Below are 18,553 nucleotides of genomic sequence, written 5' to 3'. Positions count from 1 at the left end.
ACTGATATAAGAGCAATACCATCGCCAAAACCGGTTTGGCTCAGTGGATAGAGCGTCGGCCTGCGGACTGAAAGGTCCCAGGTTCGATTCCGGTCAAGGGCATGTACCTGGGTTGCGGGCACATCCCCAGTGGGAGATGTGCAGGAGGCAGCTGATCGATGTTTCTCTCTCATCGATGTTTCTAACTCTCTATCTCTCTCCCTTCCTCTCTGTAAAAAATCAATAAAATATATTTAAAAAAAAAAAAAAAGCAATACCATCAATCAGGTGTCTCCTTGCCCATTGCCAGGGGGTAAAAAATATATTTTTAAAAAAGATCTAAAAATGATGAAAAAGCAATATGGCTGGATCATGGTGATACAATATTGAGTGAAAAAAATGCACGTCCCAAAAGAGTGCATACAGAATGGTATTCTTTTTATAAAGTTCAAATACAACTAAACTATTATGTTTAGATATAATTTTGGGTTGAATCATATGAAATCACTGTTTTTGATATGTTTTGACCTAAAAAAAAAAAAAGACAAATTCATAAGGGTAAGCATAACTTATATATGAAAAAAACTATTAAAGAAAAACAAGAGAGGCCTGGCCACCAGTGTGGCTCAGTTGATTGAATGTTGTCTCATGCACCGAAAGGTTGCCAGTTTGATTCCTGGTCAGAGCGCATGCCCAGGTTTTGGGTTTGATCCCTGGTCAGGCTGTGTATGGGAGGCAGCTAATTGATGTTTCTCTCACATCGATGTTTCTCTCTCTCTCTCTTTCCCCCTCCCTCCCTTTCCATCTCCCTCCCTGCTTCCCTCCTTTCTGCTCTGTATAAAAACTCAATTAAAAAAAAAAGAAAACAAAAAAGAACAGAATAAAAATTTAGAAATCAATAAAAACATTTTTTTTTTAAGCCAGAGAATGAGCCTTGCTGGCGTAGCTCAGTGGTTGAGCATCAACCTATGAACCAGGAGGTCCCAGGTTCAATACCCAGTCAGGGCACATGCCCGGGTTGCAGCCTTGATCCCCAGTATGGGGTCTGCAGGAGGCAGCCCATCAATGATTCACTCTCATGATTGATATTTCTATCTCTCTCTCCTCCCCTTCTCTCTGAAATCAATTAAAAAATACTTTTTTTTAAAAAAAAGCAAGACAATGAGGAATACAAAATTAAGAGTAGTGATTACCTGGGGTCAGGTGGGGGAGGGGTCAGAGATGGCAAAGAGCCCATTAGCAGATTTAATTTTTAGTGATGTTCTGGTTCTTGGGTTGGATGGTAGATTCAAGGACTTCATTTTTTTGTTGTTGTTTTGTTTTGTTAATCCTCAATGGAGGAAATTTTTTCCATTGATTTTTAAGAGAGAATGGAAAAGAGGGAGGTGGTGGGTGGGAGAGAGAAAGAGAAAGAGAGACAAAGAAGTATTGATGTCAGAGAGAAACATCAATCAGCTGCCTTCCTTGCCTTCTGTATGCGCCCCGACCAGGGGTCGAACCTACAACCTAAGTATGTGCCATGACTGGGAATCTAAGCCACAACCTTTTGATGTATAGGATGACACTCCAATCAACTGAGCCACAGGGCCAGAGCAAAGCAGACTCTTTTTAATTTGGTCTTTTCAATAACCCTAGATTGGCGTTGTCATACTCATTTTACAGATGTGAAAACAGGCTCATCAAGGTCCGGAGGCCCTACTATGGCTGAGTAGTGGAGCGGGTGGGAACCCAGCCCTTCTGGCTCCTGGCACAGTGTCCTCCTCCCAGCCATCAAGCTGCATTTGGGCTTCTTTCTAAGCAGAAAGACCTGCCTTTATAACTGCAGCCACCCAAGCTCAGTGTTGCCTCGTGCCATGATTGGGGGACATTGTCTTGATCCTCTGCTTCTACCACTGTTACTCTGCTGTGTTCACTGTTTACTTTTCTGGTCTTCCTTGGCTACCGTGCAGACTCCTGAGCTGGTGACAGACGATGGTGGGGAGATGGAGGTGTCAAGGATGGCTAGGATTCTGGCTTGGCTACTGGATGAACAGAAATGACTGAGGAGGCCTGGCTGGCATGGCTCAGTGGTTGAGTGTCAACCTATGAATCAGAGTCACGGTTCAATTCCCTGTCAAGGCATATGCTAGGGTTGTAGGCTCGATCCCTAGTGTGGGGAGTGCAGGAGGCAGCCGATTGAAGATTCTCTCTTATCATTGATCTTTCTCTCTCTCTCCTTCTCCCTTCCTTTCTGAAATCAATAAAAGTATTTTTTTAAAAAAGATACAGCCCTAGCCAGTTTGGCTCAGTGGATAGAGCATCAGCCTACAGACTGAAGGGTCCCAGATTCAATTGCAGTCAAGGGCACATGCCCAGGTTGCTAGATCCTCAGTAGGGGGCATGCAGGAGGCAGCCTATCAGTGATTCTCTCTCATCATCGATGTTTCTATCTCTCTCTCCCTCTCTCTTCCTCTCTGAAATCATTAAAAAAAAAAAAAAAAAAAAAAAAGAGCCGAAACCGGTTTGGCTTCGTGGATAGAGCGTCGGCCTGCAGACTGAAGGGTCCCAGGTTTGATTCCGGTCAAGGGCATGTACCTGGGTTGCAGGCACATCCCCAGTAGGAGATGTGCAGGAGGCGGCTGATTGATGTTTCTCTCTTATCGATGTTTCTGACTCTCTATCTCTCTCCCTTCCTCTCTGTAAAAAATCAATAAAATATATTTTTTAAAAAAAGAGCTATTTCATAAGCCCAAAGAAAATCTAAAAAAAACCCTACACTAATAAAAGAGAAACATGCAAATTGGTGTAACTCTGCTACACCTACCAGCCAATCAGGGTGAGTATGCACATTAACCCAACAAAGATGGCTTGGCCACGGAACTGGAGGCTTGGGTTGTCCACAGCGATGGAGGAAGCCAAGCTTTCAGCCCGCCCTGACCGCTGCTCAAGGGAGAGAACAACATGCAGGCGTGGCCAGGAGCCTGAGAGATCAACACAGAGGGGCACCTGCTCCAAGCCTTCGCTGTGTGGCTGGGGGCAGGCCCCCAGTGGGCGGACACACACACACACACACACACACACACACACACACACACGGGGCGCCTGCTCTGAGCCTCTGCTGCCAGACTGTGGCTTAGGCCTGCTCCCCACAGGAGCGGGCCTAAGCCATCAGTAGGACACCCACTGAGGGCTCCTGGACTGTGAGAGGGGGCAGGCTGGGCTGAGGGACCCCCTACCCCCCAGTGCATGAATTTCGTGCACCGGGCCTCTAGTAATAATAATAATAATAATAATAATAAAGAAGAAATGACTGAGGAGGGCAAATTTGAGGTGAAAAAGTACAAAGTTGGTGTTAGACCCGATGAATTGCAGGATTTTTAAGATAGCCAAGAAATATCATGATTGTATATATGGAGACATTTAGAGTGACACTTAGGTCTATAAGACCTACAGCTTTGGTTCCAGTTTGATTCCACTTATCTGCTGCCTACCTTTGGTGCCCTTCTCCTATAGGGGACACTAGGGGGCAGCACCCAACAGCATAAATGCCAGAACTTCAGAGTCACAGGATCAGCGTTGAAGTCCTAGGTACACCCCTCCCTGTTGAGCGGCAGTGTGAGCTTAACCTCTCTGAACCTCAGCGTTTCTCATCCTACCCCTTAATGTGAAGTAGGATGTACAGTGGTTCCGAGTGTGAACTCTGTAGTCAGAAAGCCTAAATATGTGCCCCAAATTTGCCACTTATTAGCTGGGTGACTTTGGCCAAGTTACAGAACTTCTCTGTACCTGGTCTATAAAGTGAATGTAGTAATAGTTTCATGAGGTGATTACAGCAGGCGCAGCTCATGGTAAGTACTAAATAGATAGCTATTTTATTTTGATCTCTTCTTCCTGCCCCATCCCAGCTTCCCCAGCCATTCGGGGTAGGACTCTCTGAGGCAAGACCACTGCCTCTAAGAATCAGCAGAAGAATAAATTACTCCTGGCCTGGCACTGGCCTATGTCTGCTGGATTACTGCAGTAATCTCCTAACTGGTCTCCATTATTCCCTTTAAGTTCATTATCAACACAGCAAACAGCACAGTGTTGTGTGTGTGTTTTTCAACAGCACAATCTTTTTAAAAATCAGGTCATGTTGAACCCCACTTCAACCTTTCAAAGGCTTCCCCTGCTCTTATAGTAAAATCCAAAACCTTCACCCTGGCCTAGCCTGCTCCTCTAACCTCAGCTCTTGCCATTTTCCTGTTAGCTTACCAGACACTGAACACGCCAATCCCTTGGTCTCAGGACCTTTGCACATACTATTTTTTTTTTTTTTTCCTGCTGGGAAAGCTGTTTCCCCAATTCCACATAACTATCTCCTACTCATCTTTCATGTCTCAGCTTAATATCACCATGTAACTCCACTTTCCATTGTGTCACCAGTGTATTCCTTGTTCATAATTTCTAAGGAAGCCCTATGGCTATGTGGTTGAAAACAGGCTCTGGAAGCAGACTGCCTGCCTGTTGAATCCTACGGGGCTTGGCCACTCCTTGACCATGTGACCTTGGCCACATTTACCTGATCACTCTGTCCTTCAGTTTCCTAATATATAAAGTGAAGTATGTTAATAATAGCACCTTATAGGATCAGAACCTGGCCTAGAGTAAGCACTCAGTAAATATTAGCAGGCATTTTATTATTCCTTCATGGCACATGCCTTGGGATTTAATTATTTTTTTTTATTTTTTTTATTTTTTATTTTTATTTTTTTATTTTTATTTATTACTTAAAGTATTACAAAGGGTATTACATATGTGTCCATTTTATCCCCCCGCCCTAGACAGTCCCCTAGCCTCCCCTATCCCCCAATGTCTTATGTCCACTGGTTATGCTTATATGCATGCATACAAGTCCTTTAGTTGATCTCTTACCCCCCTACCTTCTGCCCCCCAACCCTCCCCGGCCTTCCCGCTGCAGTTTGACAATCTGTTTGAGGCAGCTCAGCCTCTGTATCTATTATTGTTCAAAAGTTTATAATGGTCTCTATTATCCATGAATGAGTGAGATCATGTGGTATTTTTCCTTCATTGACTGGCTTATTTCACTTAGCATCATGCTCTCCAGTTCCACCCATGTACATTTAATTATTTTGATTTTTGAAATGTAAGCTTTGAGGGAACAGGGACTCTGCTTTTTTAAAATATATTTTTATTGATTTCAGAGAGGAAGGGAGAGGGAGAGAGAGATAGAAACATCAATGATAAGAGAAAACCACTGATCTGCTGCCTCCTACATGCCCCCTACTGGGGATCAAGCCCAAACCCTGGGCATGTGCCCTTGACTGGAATTGAACCCGGGATCCTTCAGTCCGCAGGCCAACACTCTATCCACTGAGCCTAATTTTCTAGGGCGGGTCTATGCTTCCTTTGTTTTCTGTGCCCCTAGCACCTTCCGTATTGGCTGTTTCAGAGTAAGTGCTAATTATCTTGTTGAATGAATTCATGAAAACAGAAGTGATCTCATCCCTTTTAGAGCTCACAATCTAAAGATGGTGGAGTCCTACTTACCTTGTTCCGCTTACTGTTCAACACTTGGCCACTTTAGAGAAGAAATAAAATTTCCCTCATGTTGTCAGAAACATGATGAAGCACCAAAAACACGTGAAACCTGCTACATCCATTGTGAACACAAGTCACGTACAGCCTTTTATTTTTGGAATAATAACCAGGGCAAAATTTCCATCACAAGAGAAGTTAAAAACAAAGAGAACCTGTGAGCTCTCTGGATGGAGCAGCAGATGGATTGTAGTGTTGCTGGCTGAGATGGCACTGATGTTGCAGCTGTGTCTTCATGGGAACGACATCTAGTCCCCTGTCCAGGTAATTGCCACTGCCCAGACATTTTGTTCCTGCTACACGTAGGAATTCAGAGGCCTCATTTTAGAAATGTGGGAACAGAGACTTGAGAGAAGGGACATACTTGCTCATAATGAATTAAATCGAAGCTTCTGACTTCCAGCACAAGATTCTTTTAAGCTCTAATTAAAATAAAAGCTTTTAATATGAGAATTGAGAGAAAGGAGAGGTGAGGAGGAGGGTGGAGAAGGGGAAGGGCTAGGAGAAGGCAAAGGAGGAGGTGTCAAATCAGGTGCCCATTAGTGGGCAGGGGCACTGACAGGTATGGGGGCAACCAGAAACCTTGTGGGGAGGGCAGGAAGTCTGCTGGGGAAAGAGGAGATGGAGGCTGAGCCCAGCTGGTTTATTTTCAGAGTTGCTATCTTTATCTGCATCTGCTAAATTATTAAACTGATATCACATCCTAGAGGGTGCCAGGCCAGGTTGCAGGGAAGAGAATGAAAGAGAGAGGTTGGATCTCTTAGCACAGGGCTTGAATCTTCTAGGCTGGGATAGTAGACTTCTTAGGCCTTGACCTTCTGCCCCACCCCACTCTCAGCTGATGGAGGGGATCCTGATTTGGGCCACAGCCACACTCTCCCACCATAAAGCTCTGTCTCTGCTGGCTGTTGCCCTGGGAGAGGTGTGGATATAATGGACAGGATTCTGGATTCAAGTCCTTCTCAGCTTCTCTCTCTCTCTCTTTAAACACTTAATTGTCTTTATTGATTTGTTTGTTTTTGTTAATATCCTCACCCGAGGATATTTTTCCATTGATTTTTAGAAAGAATGGAAGAAAGAGGGAGAGACAGAGAGAAACTTAGATGTGAGAGAAACACATCGATTGGTTGCCTCCTGCAGGAGCCCTGACAGGGTCTGGGCCAGAGAGGAGCCTGCAACCAAGGTACATGCCCTTGACTGGAATGGAACCGGGGACCCTTTGGTCCGCAGGCTGATGCTCTATCCACTGAGCCAAACCGGTTAGGGCTGCCTGTGGGAAACCGCCTATTGTCTTCACTAGCAGAGAGGTGTGGACAAGGAACTGCATCAGGCTGGTGACCCTTGAAGCCCTAGCAAAGGTCAGAGCCCTGCACCTACTGTTAATCCAGACAATGGTAGCTGAAGCAACTTCCCCACCAGACAGTCACGTAAATCCTTATTGATAAGATAGTCTGCCTGTTACTGGAAATTGCCTACCTAAGGGCTATGCTATGGGTGTATCCCAGGTCAATAAAAGCTTGGTGAGGCCTGAGCACCAGTGGAAGTCCTTCCTCTTGAGTTGGACTTACCCGCCTGGCCCCCCAATATTTCCAAATTATCTCTTGTCTCTTCTCTTTCATTTGTGTGCGGCTCCTCTTCCAGATCCTGAACCCTGAACCACGCAGGACGTGGAGGGAAACATTTACAACAGCTGCCCCTTCTTTTTTACGGTCTCTTGCTCAGACCAAGGACAGATATGTCCAGCTTCTGATACTTTGGACAAATCCCTGCATCTATCAATGCTTTTGTTTAGGCCGTAGGTGTTAGCAGTTCCATTTCTCAGATCCTGAAGATCACAGAGAAAACATGTCTTTCTCAGGATTGCACAGCTAGGACTGAACTGCAGTTCAAACTTAAGTCTCTCTAATTCTAGATTCCTTTCTTCTCTATTTTTAAGTTTTTAATATTTTCTCTATTTCCCATCTTTTCTACAAGAGGACTGTGTAACTTATAAAGATAAAAACAACAACAGCCCTGACCAGTCTGGCTCAGTTGGTTGAGCATCATCCCATGTACCAAAGGGTCACTGGTTGGATTCTCAGTCAGGGCACATGCCTGGATGTTGGGCTTGATCCCCAATGGGGGATATACAGGAGGCAGCCAATCGATGTTACTCTCTCACATTGATGTTTTTCTCTCTCTCCATTTCCCTTTCCCTCTCTCTAAAAGCAATGAAAACATTTTAAAAAGATCAGAATAAAGCAATGATTAGTACAGTCTAAAAATGTACTTCCTAATTCCCAGTGTTGTGTTTGCCAGGCTGGCTGTGCACTGAGAGGGGGTTGGCTGTGGCCCGTGTCCACTCTGAGCGTGCAGAGCCCAGGGCTTGAGGAAGCCAGGAACAAAGCAGGCAAATGCCAAAGCTCTCATTTCTTTTCCTGAGCAAGCAGTATTCTCATCATGAATCTGTCTCCTTCTCCCCACCCCCCAACCATCTTTGCATCACTGGCTTTGATTCATCCTTCAGGTCTCGGTTTACATATCATCTGCAGAGAACTCTCCCTGATTCCCTCCTCATCCAACTGGACTTAATGTTCCCAGAGCCTCTGCATTTCCCCAGCCCAGTAGATACCTCGCTGAACTGCCATCACATGTCTGTATGCCTCTTAGCCTGTTTGCTCCCTAAGGGCAGGGCCCCATCTGATCATTGCTGTAAACTCCAGCAGCCAGCCAAACAGAGGAGGTAATGATCAAATGTGTCAAAGAATGAATGAATAAATGAATGCATGACGAAGGGGACATTTCTATTCTTAACAAGCTTTAGCTACCCTTGTATTATTTTTCAATTCAAACAAATGTTTATTGGATGCTTTCTCGGGCCAAACATCCTACTTAACTTCAGCAGAGTCTAATGATAAGCAAAACCAGTCTAGGGTGAGAGACTATTAAGTAAGTAAATAATAAACAAGTACATATATATCTATAACTTGTGGGAAATGCCATAGAGGATAGGAAGAGAGGACATATCAGAGAATAGCATGGAGATGAGCTATTACTTCGGGTTGGGTCAGATCTGTGTTTGAATTCTTGCTTGACCACTTATCTGCTGTGTGATCCTGAACAAGTCTCTACTTCACGGGGCTTTGGTTTCTCATCAGAAAGAAAAGGTTGCTCATGCTCCTTTCTTGCTTTCTTTTTTTAAAAAAAAATATTTATATTGATTTCAGAGAGGGAGAGAGATACAGAAACATCAATGATGAGAGAGAATTATTGATCAGCTGCCTCCTGAAGGCGCACACTGGGGATCGAACCCACAACCTGGCCATGTGCCCTGACCGGAATCAAACTGTGACCTCCTGATTCATAGGTCAACACTCAACCACTGAGCCATGCCAGCCAGGCTATGCTTCTTTCTTTTTCTTTCTTTCTTTCTTTCTTTCTTTCTTTCTTTCTTTCTTTCTTTCTTTTTCTTTCTTCCTTTCTTTTTCTTTCTTTCTTTCTTCTTTCTTTCTTTCTTTCTTTCTTTCTTTCTTTCTTCTTTTTTTAAAAAATATATTTTATTGATTTTTTTTTTTTTACAGAGAGGAAGGGAGAAGGAGAGAGATAGTTAGAAACATCGATGAGAAAGAAACATCGATTCAGCTGCTTCCTGCACATTCCCTACTGGGGATGTGCCCACAACCAAGGTACATGCCGTTGACCGGAATCGAACCTGGGACCCTTCAGTCTGCAGGCCAACGCTCTATCCACTGAGCCAAACCAGTCTGGGCCTATGCTCCTTTCTTATGTATGATGTGGGGAGATAGAGAACATTCATCCACTAAATAAAAATAGGTTGAGTATTTCTTCCTACTTGGAGAAAGGACTTTCCCAAGGTCACCCAGATGGGCCCTGTGTGGGATTTTAACTGGTTGGTTCTCTGGATCTGGCTGGTGATGGGGGTAATTCCTGGTCTTGTTCCCCTTATTCATCCCTCAGAAGTTGGGAGCAGTGATCTGCCTGCTTCAGACAAAACACCTGTCAATCTCCCCAGAGTGATGATGATGATGATGATGTGTGTGTGCTGCACAGAGAAAGACACAAAGTTTGATGACACAAAGGAGCTCATTCAAAGGGATGACACCATTAAGCAGGTCATTCCGTCTTACTGGGGGCAACCTGGTAACTCCTGAGCCTCCATTATCCCCACTGAACCCCTGTGAGTCCCAGAGGCCCTGTCTCCTTCACTGAACTTCCCTTCTCCTTCTCCCTCTGCGACCCTCTAGAACCAATGCACCCACTAAACTCCTCCCCCTTCCCTGGGCCGTCAGTCATTGAACCCCTCTTCTTGCCCTCACTGATCCCCTCTACTTGTCCTCCAGTGAGTCTCCACCACTCCTAAACACTGAACACCTCCTCCCTCCCTCCTCCTAAGTCTTCCTTCCTTCACAGAGCCTGGGCCCCTCATGGATCTCTCTCTTCTCTCTGAGCCCCTTCTGAGCTGCCTCTCAGGAGCCCAGCTGTCTCGCCCACCGTCCTAATCACTCAATCTAAGGCACCTGGAAGCATGGAGGGGGCGGCTCCCTGTTCTCTTCCACATCCAGCCCGTGCAGCTCCCCCATCTGCCTCCTCTTCAGCCTGGGCAATAATCACACTGGCCACACTTTTGGCAGGTCCCCCTGAGCCCAGGGTTAGCTGCAGTTCCCAATCCCTCTGAACTAGTTTCTAGCCCTCCAGCCTCCGCCCCACCCATTACAGGGACTTCCCATCCCTTTAAAGGGATGGAAACGGAGGCAGGGCCCTGGCGTCTGGGCCAGTGTTTAGAGAGGGTATGCCAGGGTCATTTCTGTTGTGGGGGAAATGGGCAGGATGACAGTGTTCCTCCCCAGTGGCAGGAGGAAACCCAGGTATCTGAGCCCCCAGAGGGCGTACATGGCTGAGCTGCTCCCATCCAATGGTCCAGATTCAGCGACCGACCTGCAATGTGACCTTGGGGAAGGCACCACTGTACTTTCCGGGTCTGTTTCCCCTCTGTGTAAAGGCGTGAGACATCTCCTGAGAGGAGCAAACAGGAGCAGGAGCATGGGAAGACTTTTGCACACTGTGGGGTCGGGGGCTCCTCTGGGGGGTCCATCAAGGTTTGCCAAAGCCGAGAGGGACACAGCGGCAGCGCTGTAGTTTGTTTTGCAGGCGCAAAGGGCCTGCCTGGTGGGGAACAAACCCACTCCGATCCCTACCAGGACTCCAGTCCCCCCTCTGTGTTAACCTCTCCACTGCCCCAGGGAGATCGGAGGAGGGGGTCCTGGTGGGCCTTGTGGCGCAGAAGACCAGGCAGAACCGATTGGACCACGGGGTGCGGTACGGGAAGGAGCACTGTGCAGAGTTAAGCCTCCTGAGTTCTAGTCCAGGCTCTCACTGTCACATAGGCAAAACCCTCCCCCAGGCGGAGACTGGAGTCCATGATTCCTAAGCACCAGCTACCAGAGCTTATGACTCGGGGCCAAAACAGAGAAGACTGGAGGGCTGGATGGAGACCGGATGCCCTAGCAGAGCCGAGAGGGACGGAGAACGACCTGAAGGGTGTGGGCAATGTCGTGAACGGGCGAGGCAGAGGCGGGGCCAGAGCATGCCAGCCCTTGATTGGCTGCGCTGGCTATCGCTCCGCCCGAATTCTATAAGAGGCACTGGCGGCTGGCGAGGAGCGGACGCGGGGGCTGCGGCCACATCGCGCGCGTTCTTGACATCCATCCTCCCCCTCGCAGGGGCGGACGGCCTAACCCGAGGACCGACTGCTGCAGACCGCCGGGGGGCGGGGGATGCCGGGCTGCCGCATTAGCGCCTGCGGCCCGGGGGCCCAGGAAGGGGCAGCGGAACCGGGGTCGCCGCCGCCGCCCCCGCCCCGGGAGCCCCTGGCATCCCCTCAGCCCCCGCCCCCAACTCCGACCTTGACCCCGGCACCGACTCAGGCCTCGTCGCTGCCAGAAGGGACCCCGGCGTCGGAGGGCTTGGCCGAGGGGCAGGAGGTGCAGCGCTGGCGTCAGGGCGCTGACGGGGTTGCGGGGGCCACCGGGCCGGCAGGGGGCGCGGGCGGCGGCCCGGGTGCGGCGGGGTCCGGGGGGCGCGCCCTGGAGCTGGCCGAAGCGCGGCGGCGACTGCTGGAGGTGGAGGGCCGCCGGCGCCTGGTGTCGGAGCTGGAGAGCCGCGTGCTTCAGCTGCACCGCGTCTTCCTGGCGGCAGAGCTGCGCCTGGCGCACCGGGCCGAAAGCCTGAGCCGCCTGGGCGGTGGCGTGGCGCAGTCCGAGCTCTACCTGGCGGCGCACGGGTCGCGTCTCAAGAAGGGCCCGCGCCGGGGCCGCCGCGGCCGCCCGCCCGCGCTGCTCGCCTCGGCGCTGGGTCTGGGCAGCTGCGTGCCCTGGGGCGCCGGACGCCTGCGGCGGGGCCGCGGCCCGGAGCCGGACTCGCCCTTCCGCCGAAGCCCGCCCCGCGGCCCCGCCTCGCCCCAGCGCTGACCTCAGCGCCGCGACCCCTGGCCACCCGACAGGCCGCTGCCGAGGCGCGGATGGAGGACTGCGGGCCGCGTCACTGACGCGGATGGATGGACTGGTCGGTCACAGGAAGAGACGGTCGGGCGGCCGGGGGACCAGTAAAGGAGGCTGAGGTGCGGTCTTAGCGGCTGGTGCTTCCAGGGGGCGGCGGAGGGTGGTGCGGGGGACCTGCTCTCCCTTCCTGGGGGCTCCTGGAGCCCGCTGGGTCCCTAATAAAGTTGTCCACTTTCTGTTGCCGCCTCTCCCGACCTGGGAAGCGAGGCGGTAGCACCAAGTCCCTATTATAGAGATGGACAGATGGGGGGTGCTCAGACCCCAGGAAGGTTTGCCAGCAAAGTTTTACCAGTTGGAGCCCGCTGCGCTGACGCGGCACTCCCTCCTCCTCCCCTGCACCGGCAGGGACTTTGCCGAGTCCCTTGGGGCTGTAAGGAGAGTCTTGCCCTTGAGGCTGCTGTTTTCTGACACCTCCTAGCGCCCTACCTTTGGGCGGACAGAATAATGAAGTCCCAAGATGGGGTGGGGGCTGGTACTGAGTTCTCTCCTAGGCCCCCGTTTTCCATTGGTGAGGTGGACTCCCAGACAGATGGAGGGGTTTCGTCCCACAGTGCGGCAGCCCTTCCTCTTCGAGGAGAGGGTTTTTTCTCCTGCCCGCATGCAGCTCAGCCCAGAGTACAGCCTTAGATAACCAGTGTTTGGAAACTGCCTAAAGCCTCACTTGTTCTCTGAGGGACCCCTCCCCCCAACTTGGCTCTAAAATGGCTCTGCCAGGGATGGAGTCAGGTAACATCTTTTAACAGGCCCAAGGGTGCAGGTATGTCATTGGCGTCTAGAAAGGGGGTCCTTAAAGGGCCAGACCTGAAATGAGCTCTGCTTCTCTTCCTGTCCACATGCCCTTCAGGCTCCCCTTCCCCGGCCCCCACTCAGCTGTGCATGGCCTCACTGCTGCTTTGCTGCTCACCAGCTGAGTTGACTGCAGCCTTCACCTCCAGGAAGGGCTGTAGTGAGGTTAACACAGGGCAGAGGTCTGACTTCTCCCCCATAAGTCATAGAAGAATGGTTTATTCTCTTAAATCACACCTAGAAACAGGCAGGGCTTTCGCTGGTGGAGTCAGGAGCTATTTTAAAGTCCTCATTTTGCAGAGTGGCAAGGTCACATGCCAGCAAAGGGACAGAACTAGATCCCAGGCTTTCTCTTCGTGTCTCTCCCTGCGTAGGGGCAGGGGCTAGAGAGAACTGATGTCCAGCTTGTCCGCCGTGTGACCTGGAACAACTCTGCCCCCTCTTTGGGCTGGTTTCCTCAGTCTCTCTCTGGATATAGCTGCCCCTCCTCATGTCAGGACTTGGGAATGGGGAGGTGGGGGTAGAATGAGAATGTCCGAGTCGAGGGAATCTGGTTTAATCCTCGAGTCCTGAGGGTCAGGTGTATTGCTCTGAAAGGCAGAGTCCCAGGGGCTCTCACCTGACCCTCCATCCCCCACCAGCCTTTTCTTTCCCCAGGTACCAAACTTTTGGGTTGGTTTCTTAGCTAACAGCCAGGCCTTCCTGAACCCATTTTTAGCTGGGGAAGGAAAGTCCAGGAGGAGATCTCAGAGACTGAGGAGAGCCTAGGGACCAGGAGAGCAGTAGGTGGTCCTGACATCCTCTGGCCTCCCCAGAGAGGAGAACCTTCTGAAGCTACTCTGGTCTTTGGGGTCTGGAGGTGAAGAAAGGACAGTGACTTTGCAGGAGTGACACAGTGAAGAGCTATGGCCACAGCACTGGGGTGTAGCCAGACTGTTTGTTTTCTGGGTTGCACAGAAGAGCACTTGGTCCAGAGAAGCTTTTAGCTAATGGTGTATCGTGCTCTGTGCCACCACAATTTTGCCTTTCTCTGGGATTTATTAGTAATCAGCTTTGTCCTGATTTGGAGGTGGAGGTGGGGGGAGGGAATTAGAGATGGTAGGAAATGGAGATGGTCCTGGAGTCACAGGCAGCTCTGCCTCCTCCCTCTACTTCCAGATGTCCCACTGCTTCCCACCAAGGACCTTGGCCATGTCACGTGGCGCTCAGTGGCTTGAACCCCAGCTCTTGGTTTAGTGCTCTGCCCACTACCCCCTCAGCCCAGGGCCTCCTCTAGGAAGCCCCATTTTCTTCTCAATCAACAAACATTGACATCTACTCAGTCCAGGGGCTCAAGAAGCAGCACTTAATCAGAGGGTGTCTGCTTTGAAGATTCTGTCTCCCAGTCCTCCTCTGGCAGCCTTCCCTGACAGTCACCATCTCAGGGGACCCTCTGGGGGCTGAGCAATTTGTGGTGTTTAGAGGACTGTTTTTAGGCCTTCATAAATAAGTATAGCCTCTGATCAAGAAATTGACCCCCTTCCCTGTCCCCCCCCTCCCCCCCCCCGCCCCCATGACTTCCTGAACACTTTCTTGATGGCCTCCAGCCCTGGGGACTGGACCTGTGCATTGAGGACATTATGGCTACCAGTGAATCTGCGATCTCAACAAAGGGAAATGAGGGAGGAGGAGCCTTTCTTCAGGTTAATGCCTGGGGCTGGGGAACCAGTTCAGAGTTCTAGTCTGGAACCTGTCCCTCCCCTGGGTAAGCCCCTTCCCTCTCTTGGCTGGCCCTAGCCAAGTGAAGGCATCTCTGGGTGGCGCCACCAGAGGGCAGTGTGGGGCTGCTTCCCTGGGTACCTGGGTGTAGCCTGGTGCAGCTAGACTCCCAGTGTCCCCGCCCCCAACCAGCCTCCTGATTGGCAGAAGAGGGGTTAGGGGAGGTCACTTAGAGAAGAGGCTCAAAGGAAGCCTTCTGGTTGGGCCAGTCCCATCAGGAAAGACTTTCCAGGAAAGAGGCTGCCCCTGTTGGTGATCACCAGGAGTCACTTTGCTTCTCACAGATTCGTTACACTGAAAACTCAACAAACATTGATGAACACCCTCTCCCACTGCCACCTGGGGACCAAGGTGGCTTCCTAAAGATGAGGCTATGCCACAGTTCTTGGCTCAGGTGCCCCAAGCCTGCAAATGGGCGTCTTCAGGAGGCTCCTCCCTGACAGCAGCTCTGGAGAAAACTGGGGGCCTCTCAGGGCTGGAGAGGTCTTTAGAGCCAGCAGGGGAGGGGGTGTTTGGGAAAGCTGGGAGGCCCCTAGCCTATTTCTTCCCCCATTAGTCCTGACCAGCTGCACCATAGCCAGGAGTTATGGGAGAAGGAATCCTTGGTTCTGGAATAATACATTAACCGCCTCCTCTATGCGGCACTGTGCTAAGCACTTTACACCCACTATCTATTTCAATCCTCCTAGCTATTCTGCAACGTAGGGGTTATTCCCATTTCCACAGGTGACTTGTGCAAGGTCATAGAACCTGTATGCGGGAGATCCCTTAAACATCGGGCTATGTGACTTCATTTATCAGATGAGTGTGGGCGAATTCTGGGCTCTCACCTTTATGACTGGGTCCAGTGATCCCTGGTTCTGGGAGAGATGTAATAAGATGCTGGAGGGGTAGCAGAAAGTGCCCCTCCCCAAGGTCTGGGCACACCCCCAGAGGCTGGCTCCCCAGCCTGGTTGTCTGGGTTCTGGGGAAAGGGATAGGGGTGAGCTAGGCTGAGTCAGCACACCTGGCTTCAGGCAAAGGCAGCCCAACTATGCTGAGGGCCTGTGCTTGCCTTGGACGGCTTCTTCCTTCCACACCTGGGCTAGGATGTTTGGTGCCAAGGAGAGCAAAAATCCTGGGATGGCAGAGGAGGAGGATGACAGGCTCCATAGTGGGGCAGAAAGTACCCCAGGCTTGGAACAAGACAGACCTGGGATTCTGTCCTGGCCTGGAACTTCTCCTCTGGGAGACCTTAGGCAAATAATTTACCTTCTCCCTGAACCAGTTTGTGTGTGTGTGTGTGTGTGTGTGTGTGTGTAAATAATTTACCTTCTCCCTGAACCAGTTTGTGTGTGTGTGTGTGTGTGTGTGTGTTGGGCAGCTAGGGAGGAGATAGCTTCTGAGTATGAAATGAGTGGCCACACTAAGTGCCTAGCACATAGTGGAGATCTGTACACATGTAATGGAGCAGATCTGCCCAGCTTAGGAGAAGCTGCCAGGACATAGCCCCCAGCAGTGTGGGCCTTTGCTTCTCCAGAGCATCACCATATGAGGAATCCCTGGAACCTCCCCCGTCTCTCCACCATGGGCCCTGGGGAACTCCATAAGGGGAGAGATGGAGGAAGGGGCAGGCTTTTCATCCCAGGAACATTCCATTCTAGCTGCTCAGACCAGTGGGGATCCCAGCCAAGGACAAAGGCTCAAGGGAACCTCTGCTTACCCAAGGAGCCCCCACTCCTTCCAGGACAGGAGTCAATGGAGCCCAGTTCCATAATATTACCCCAGCACTTTCTCTCCATAATGGCCCCTCTTAAGGAGGTAGATGAAGGTTTTGGGTGGGGCTGGGTGGCTGTGGGGAAGAGGTCATTGAAAATCTTGAAATTGTTCTCTCCAGCTTCTCCCAGCAACTCTATGGATCTGAACTCCTGGGATGCTGTTCCTTCCCTGAGCACCTCCTCCAGGAAGACTTCTTCACTGGACCCTTCACAAGGCGGAGCCTCCGTACTTCGCAAGGGCACTTGGTTCTGCAGACGGGGGCGGGATTCTGGGGACGTTCCTGTATGTGAATTTCTTTATGTATGCCACATTTGACTTTGGCTTATGTTGTACAATTGGAAGTCCCTGAGATGCAATCAGATTATTTAAGAGTGTAAGCAAACCTTTCCAATGTGAAAGTGAAAAGGATTTCTTTAAAAAATAGAGTCATCACTCTTAAACAAGTCACAACACGGCTTGGTAGCTGCCCTTGCTTCTCAGTCTAACAGCTTGGAGACCTGTTTGAGGGAAACCAGTTTGAGAAATCCCTGTCGTCCTCATTCACTGTTCTTGCCCTGTCCCTGTGGGAACATGCCTGTGGCCCCTCGGAAACATGATCAGCTCTGGCTCCTGAGGGAACACACCTCTTTCTGAGAAAGAGGTAGTGGCTACATAGTTCTAAGCAAAGTTTTAAAGGAGAAAAGGAACCACACTTATTCAAATGTCCTGGTAATAGATGGAAGAGGGTCACATTTACTCACCCACAACCCAGAACTTAGAGAATTCTGCGAAATGAATATATATTGAGTCAGTCCCCTGATTCATACATTCAGGAAGAATAAATTTCAATGATGTGAGACAACTGCATGTGGTTTTGAGTTTACTTTGCAAGTGTCCTTGCCAGTTTTCCTTTATGTGTCTGTCACCACTCTTTAAGTTGGCAATTCCTCGAGCAGTTTCTGTTTAGTTTCATTTGACAGTCTTGGGACTGTTGACTGATTTGCAGACTGATTTCTTCCTTGACCTGGCTCAAAGCTGACTCTCTTCAGGAAGTCTCCCCTGATGAAGGCTGTGATGAGGAAGCTAGGGGTTGGGAATGCACATGTGAGATGTGTGACTGGGAGGGAGGTTGTGCATGTTTGTGATAACCTGGCAGCATACGACCATGCTGGCAACGGTATGCACCTGTTTGTCAGTCAGGGTCCCAGCAGGAGACAGGCGCACTCAAACTGGGCAGAGGTTGAAAAGGGACTCTTTCCAAAGATGTGGGCTTAAGAAATTAACGAGGAATGGTGCCCCTCTCAGGGGATAGCAAAAGTTGGAAGCCTTTACAACTCCTGGCTCTAAGATGGGGGAGGGAAGGAGAGGGCAAAGGGATGAGAGGACAGCTGTGTGGAGAGTCCCTGACAGGAGCAGTGGCCTGTGACTGAGATAGATGAGTAAGACAACTTGGTAGGGAGGGAACAGGGGAATAAATACCCCATTCTTCTCCAATTTCCTGCTGGGGCCTCTCATTGGCCAAACCCAACAGGAAGGTAGGGAACAGGGAGTCACTGATGCACAGTTCCCAGAGGTCATCCTCCTCATGGCAAAGAGCAGGGAGAAGGGTGGGGAGTGAGACTGGAGGGGCCAACACTTTGTAGCTGCTTGGGGGCATATCTCCGGTTCCCTAATGTTTACAGCAGGGCTTCTTTGCCCCTCTGGAGTCCCCCCACCTGCTGTGGTCAAAAGGGGTGGGTGGGTTGTTACTTGGAGAGCGCTGTGGGGGATGGGGCTTTCCTTCCTCACCCTTCCCCTGTCTGGCTCTGGGATTTCCAGTTCTTGATAACTGCCTGTCCTGGCATCTCACATGGCTGCAGGAATTGTCCACAAGAGAACAAGGCCAGCCACTGAGCCCGTGTTTTTCTCCCACCCACTGTCCCACTCTTAAACATACTCACAGGCATGCCTGTTAGCACCACAGGCCTCAGACATAGTCACCACAAGTCATGGCTGTTGTCACATGTACATCAAGAAAATGTCTGTCTTGTCACATTGATACACTCTGCATAGTTATACAATGTCACAGAAATATAAACTCTGTCACTTGCCAACATGCCCTGTCACATATATGTATAGAAGACATACTGTCATGCTCTTCCATGGGACATCAGAGCGTA

General features: G+C 50.2%; 1 protein-coding gene across 1 annotated transcript; it reads left to right on the top strand.

The window, feature by feature from the left end:
• Nucleotides 1-11,204: 11,204 nt before the first annotated feature.
• TRNP1 (TMF1 regulated nuclear protein 1) lies at nucleotides 11,205-17,256 on the top strand. The gene is made up of 2 exons (XM_081088097.1): nucleotides 11,205-12,172; nucleotides 16,534-17,256. Exon 1 carries the CDS (start codon nucleotides 11,331-11,333, stop codon nucleotides 12,021-12,023), a length of 693 nt encoding a protein of 230 aa, XP_080944223.1. The 5' UTR covers nucleotides 11,205-11,330; the 3' UTR covers nucleotides 12,024-12,172; nucleotides 16,534-17,256.
• The last annotated feature ends 1,297 nt before the right edge of the window (nucleotides 17,257-18,553 follow it).

The sequence above is a fragment of the Myotis nattereri genome (assembly GCF_964212035.1).
Source record: "Myotis nattereri genome assembly, chromosome: 3".
Taxonomy (NCBI): Eukaryota; Metazoa; Chordata; class Mammalia; order Chiroptera; family Vespertilionidae; genus Myotis; species Myotis nattereri.
This window is presented reverse-complemented; position numbering and strand designations above follow the sequence as displayed.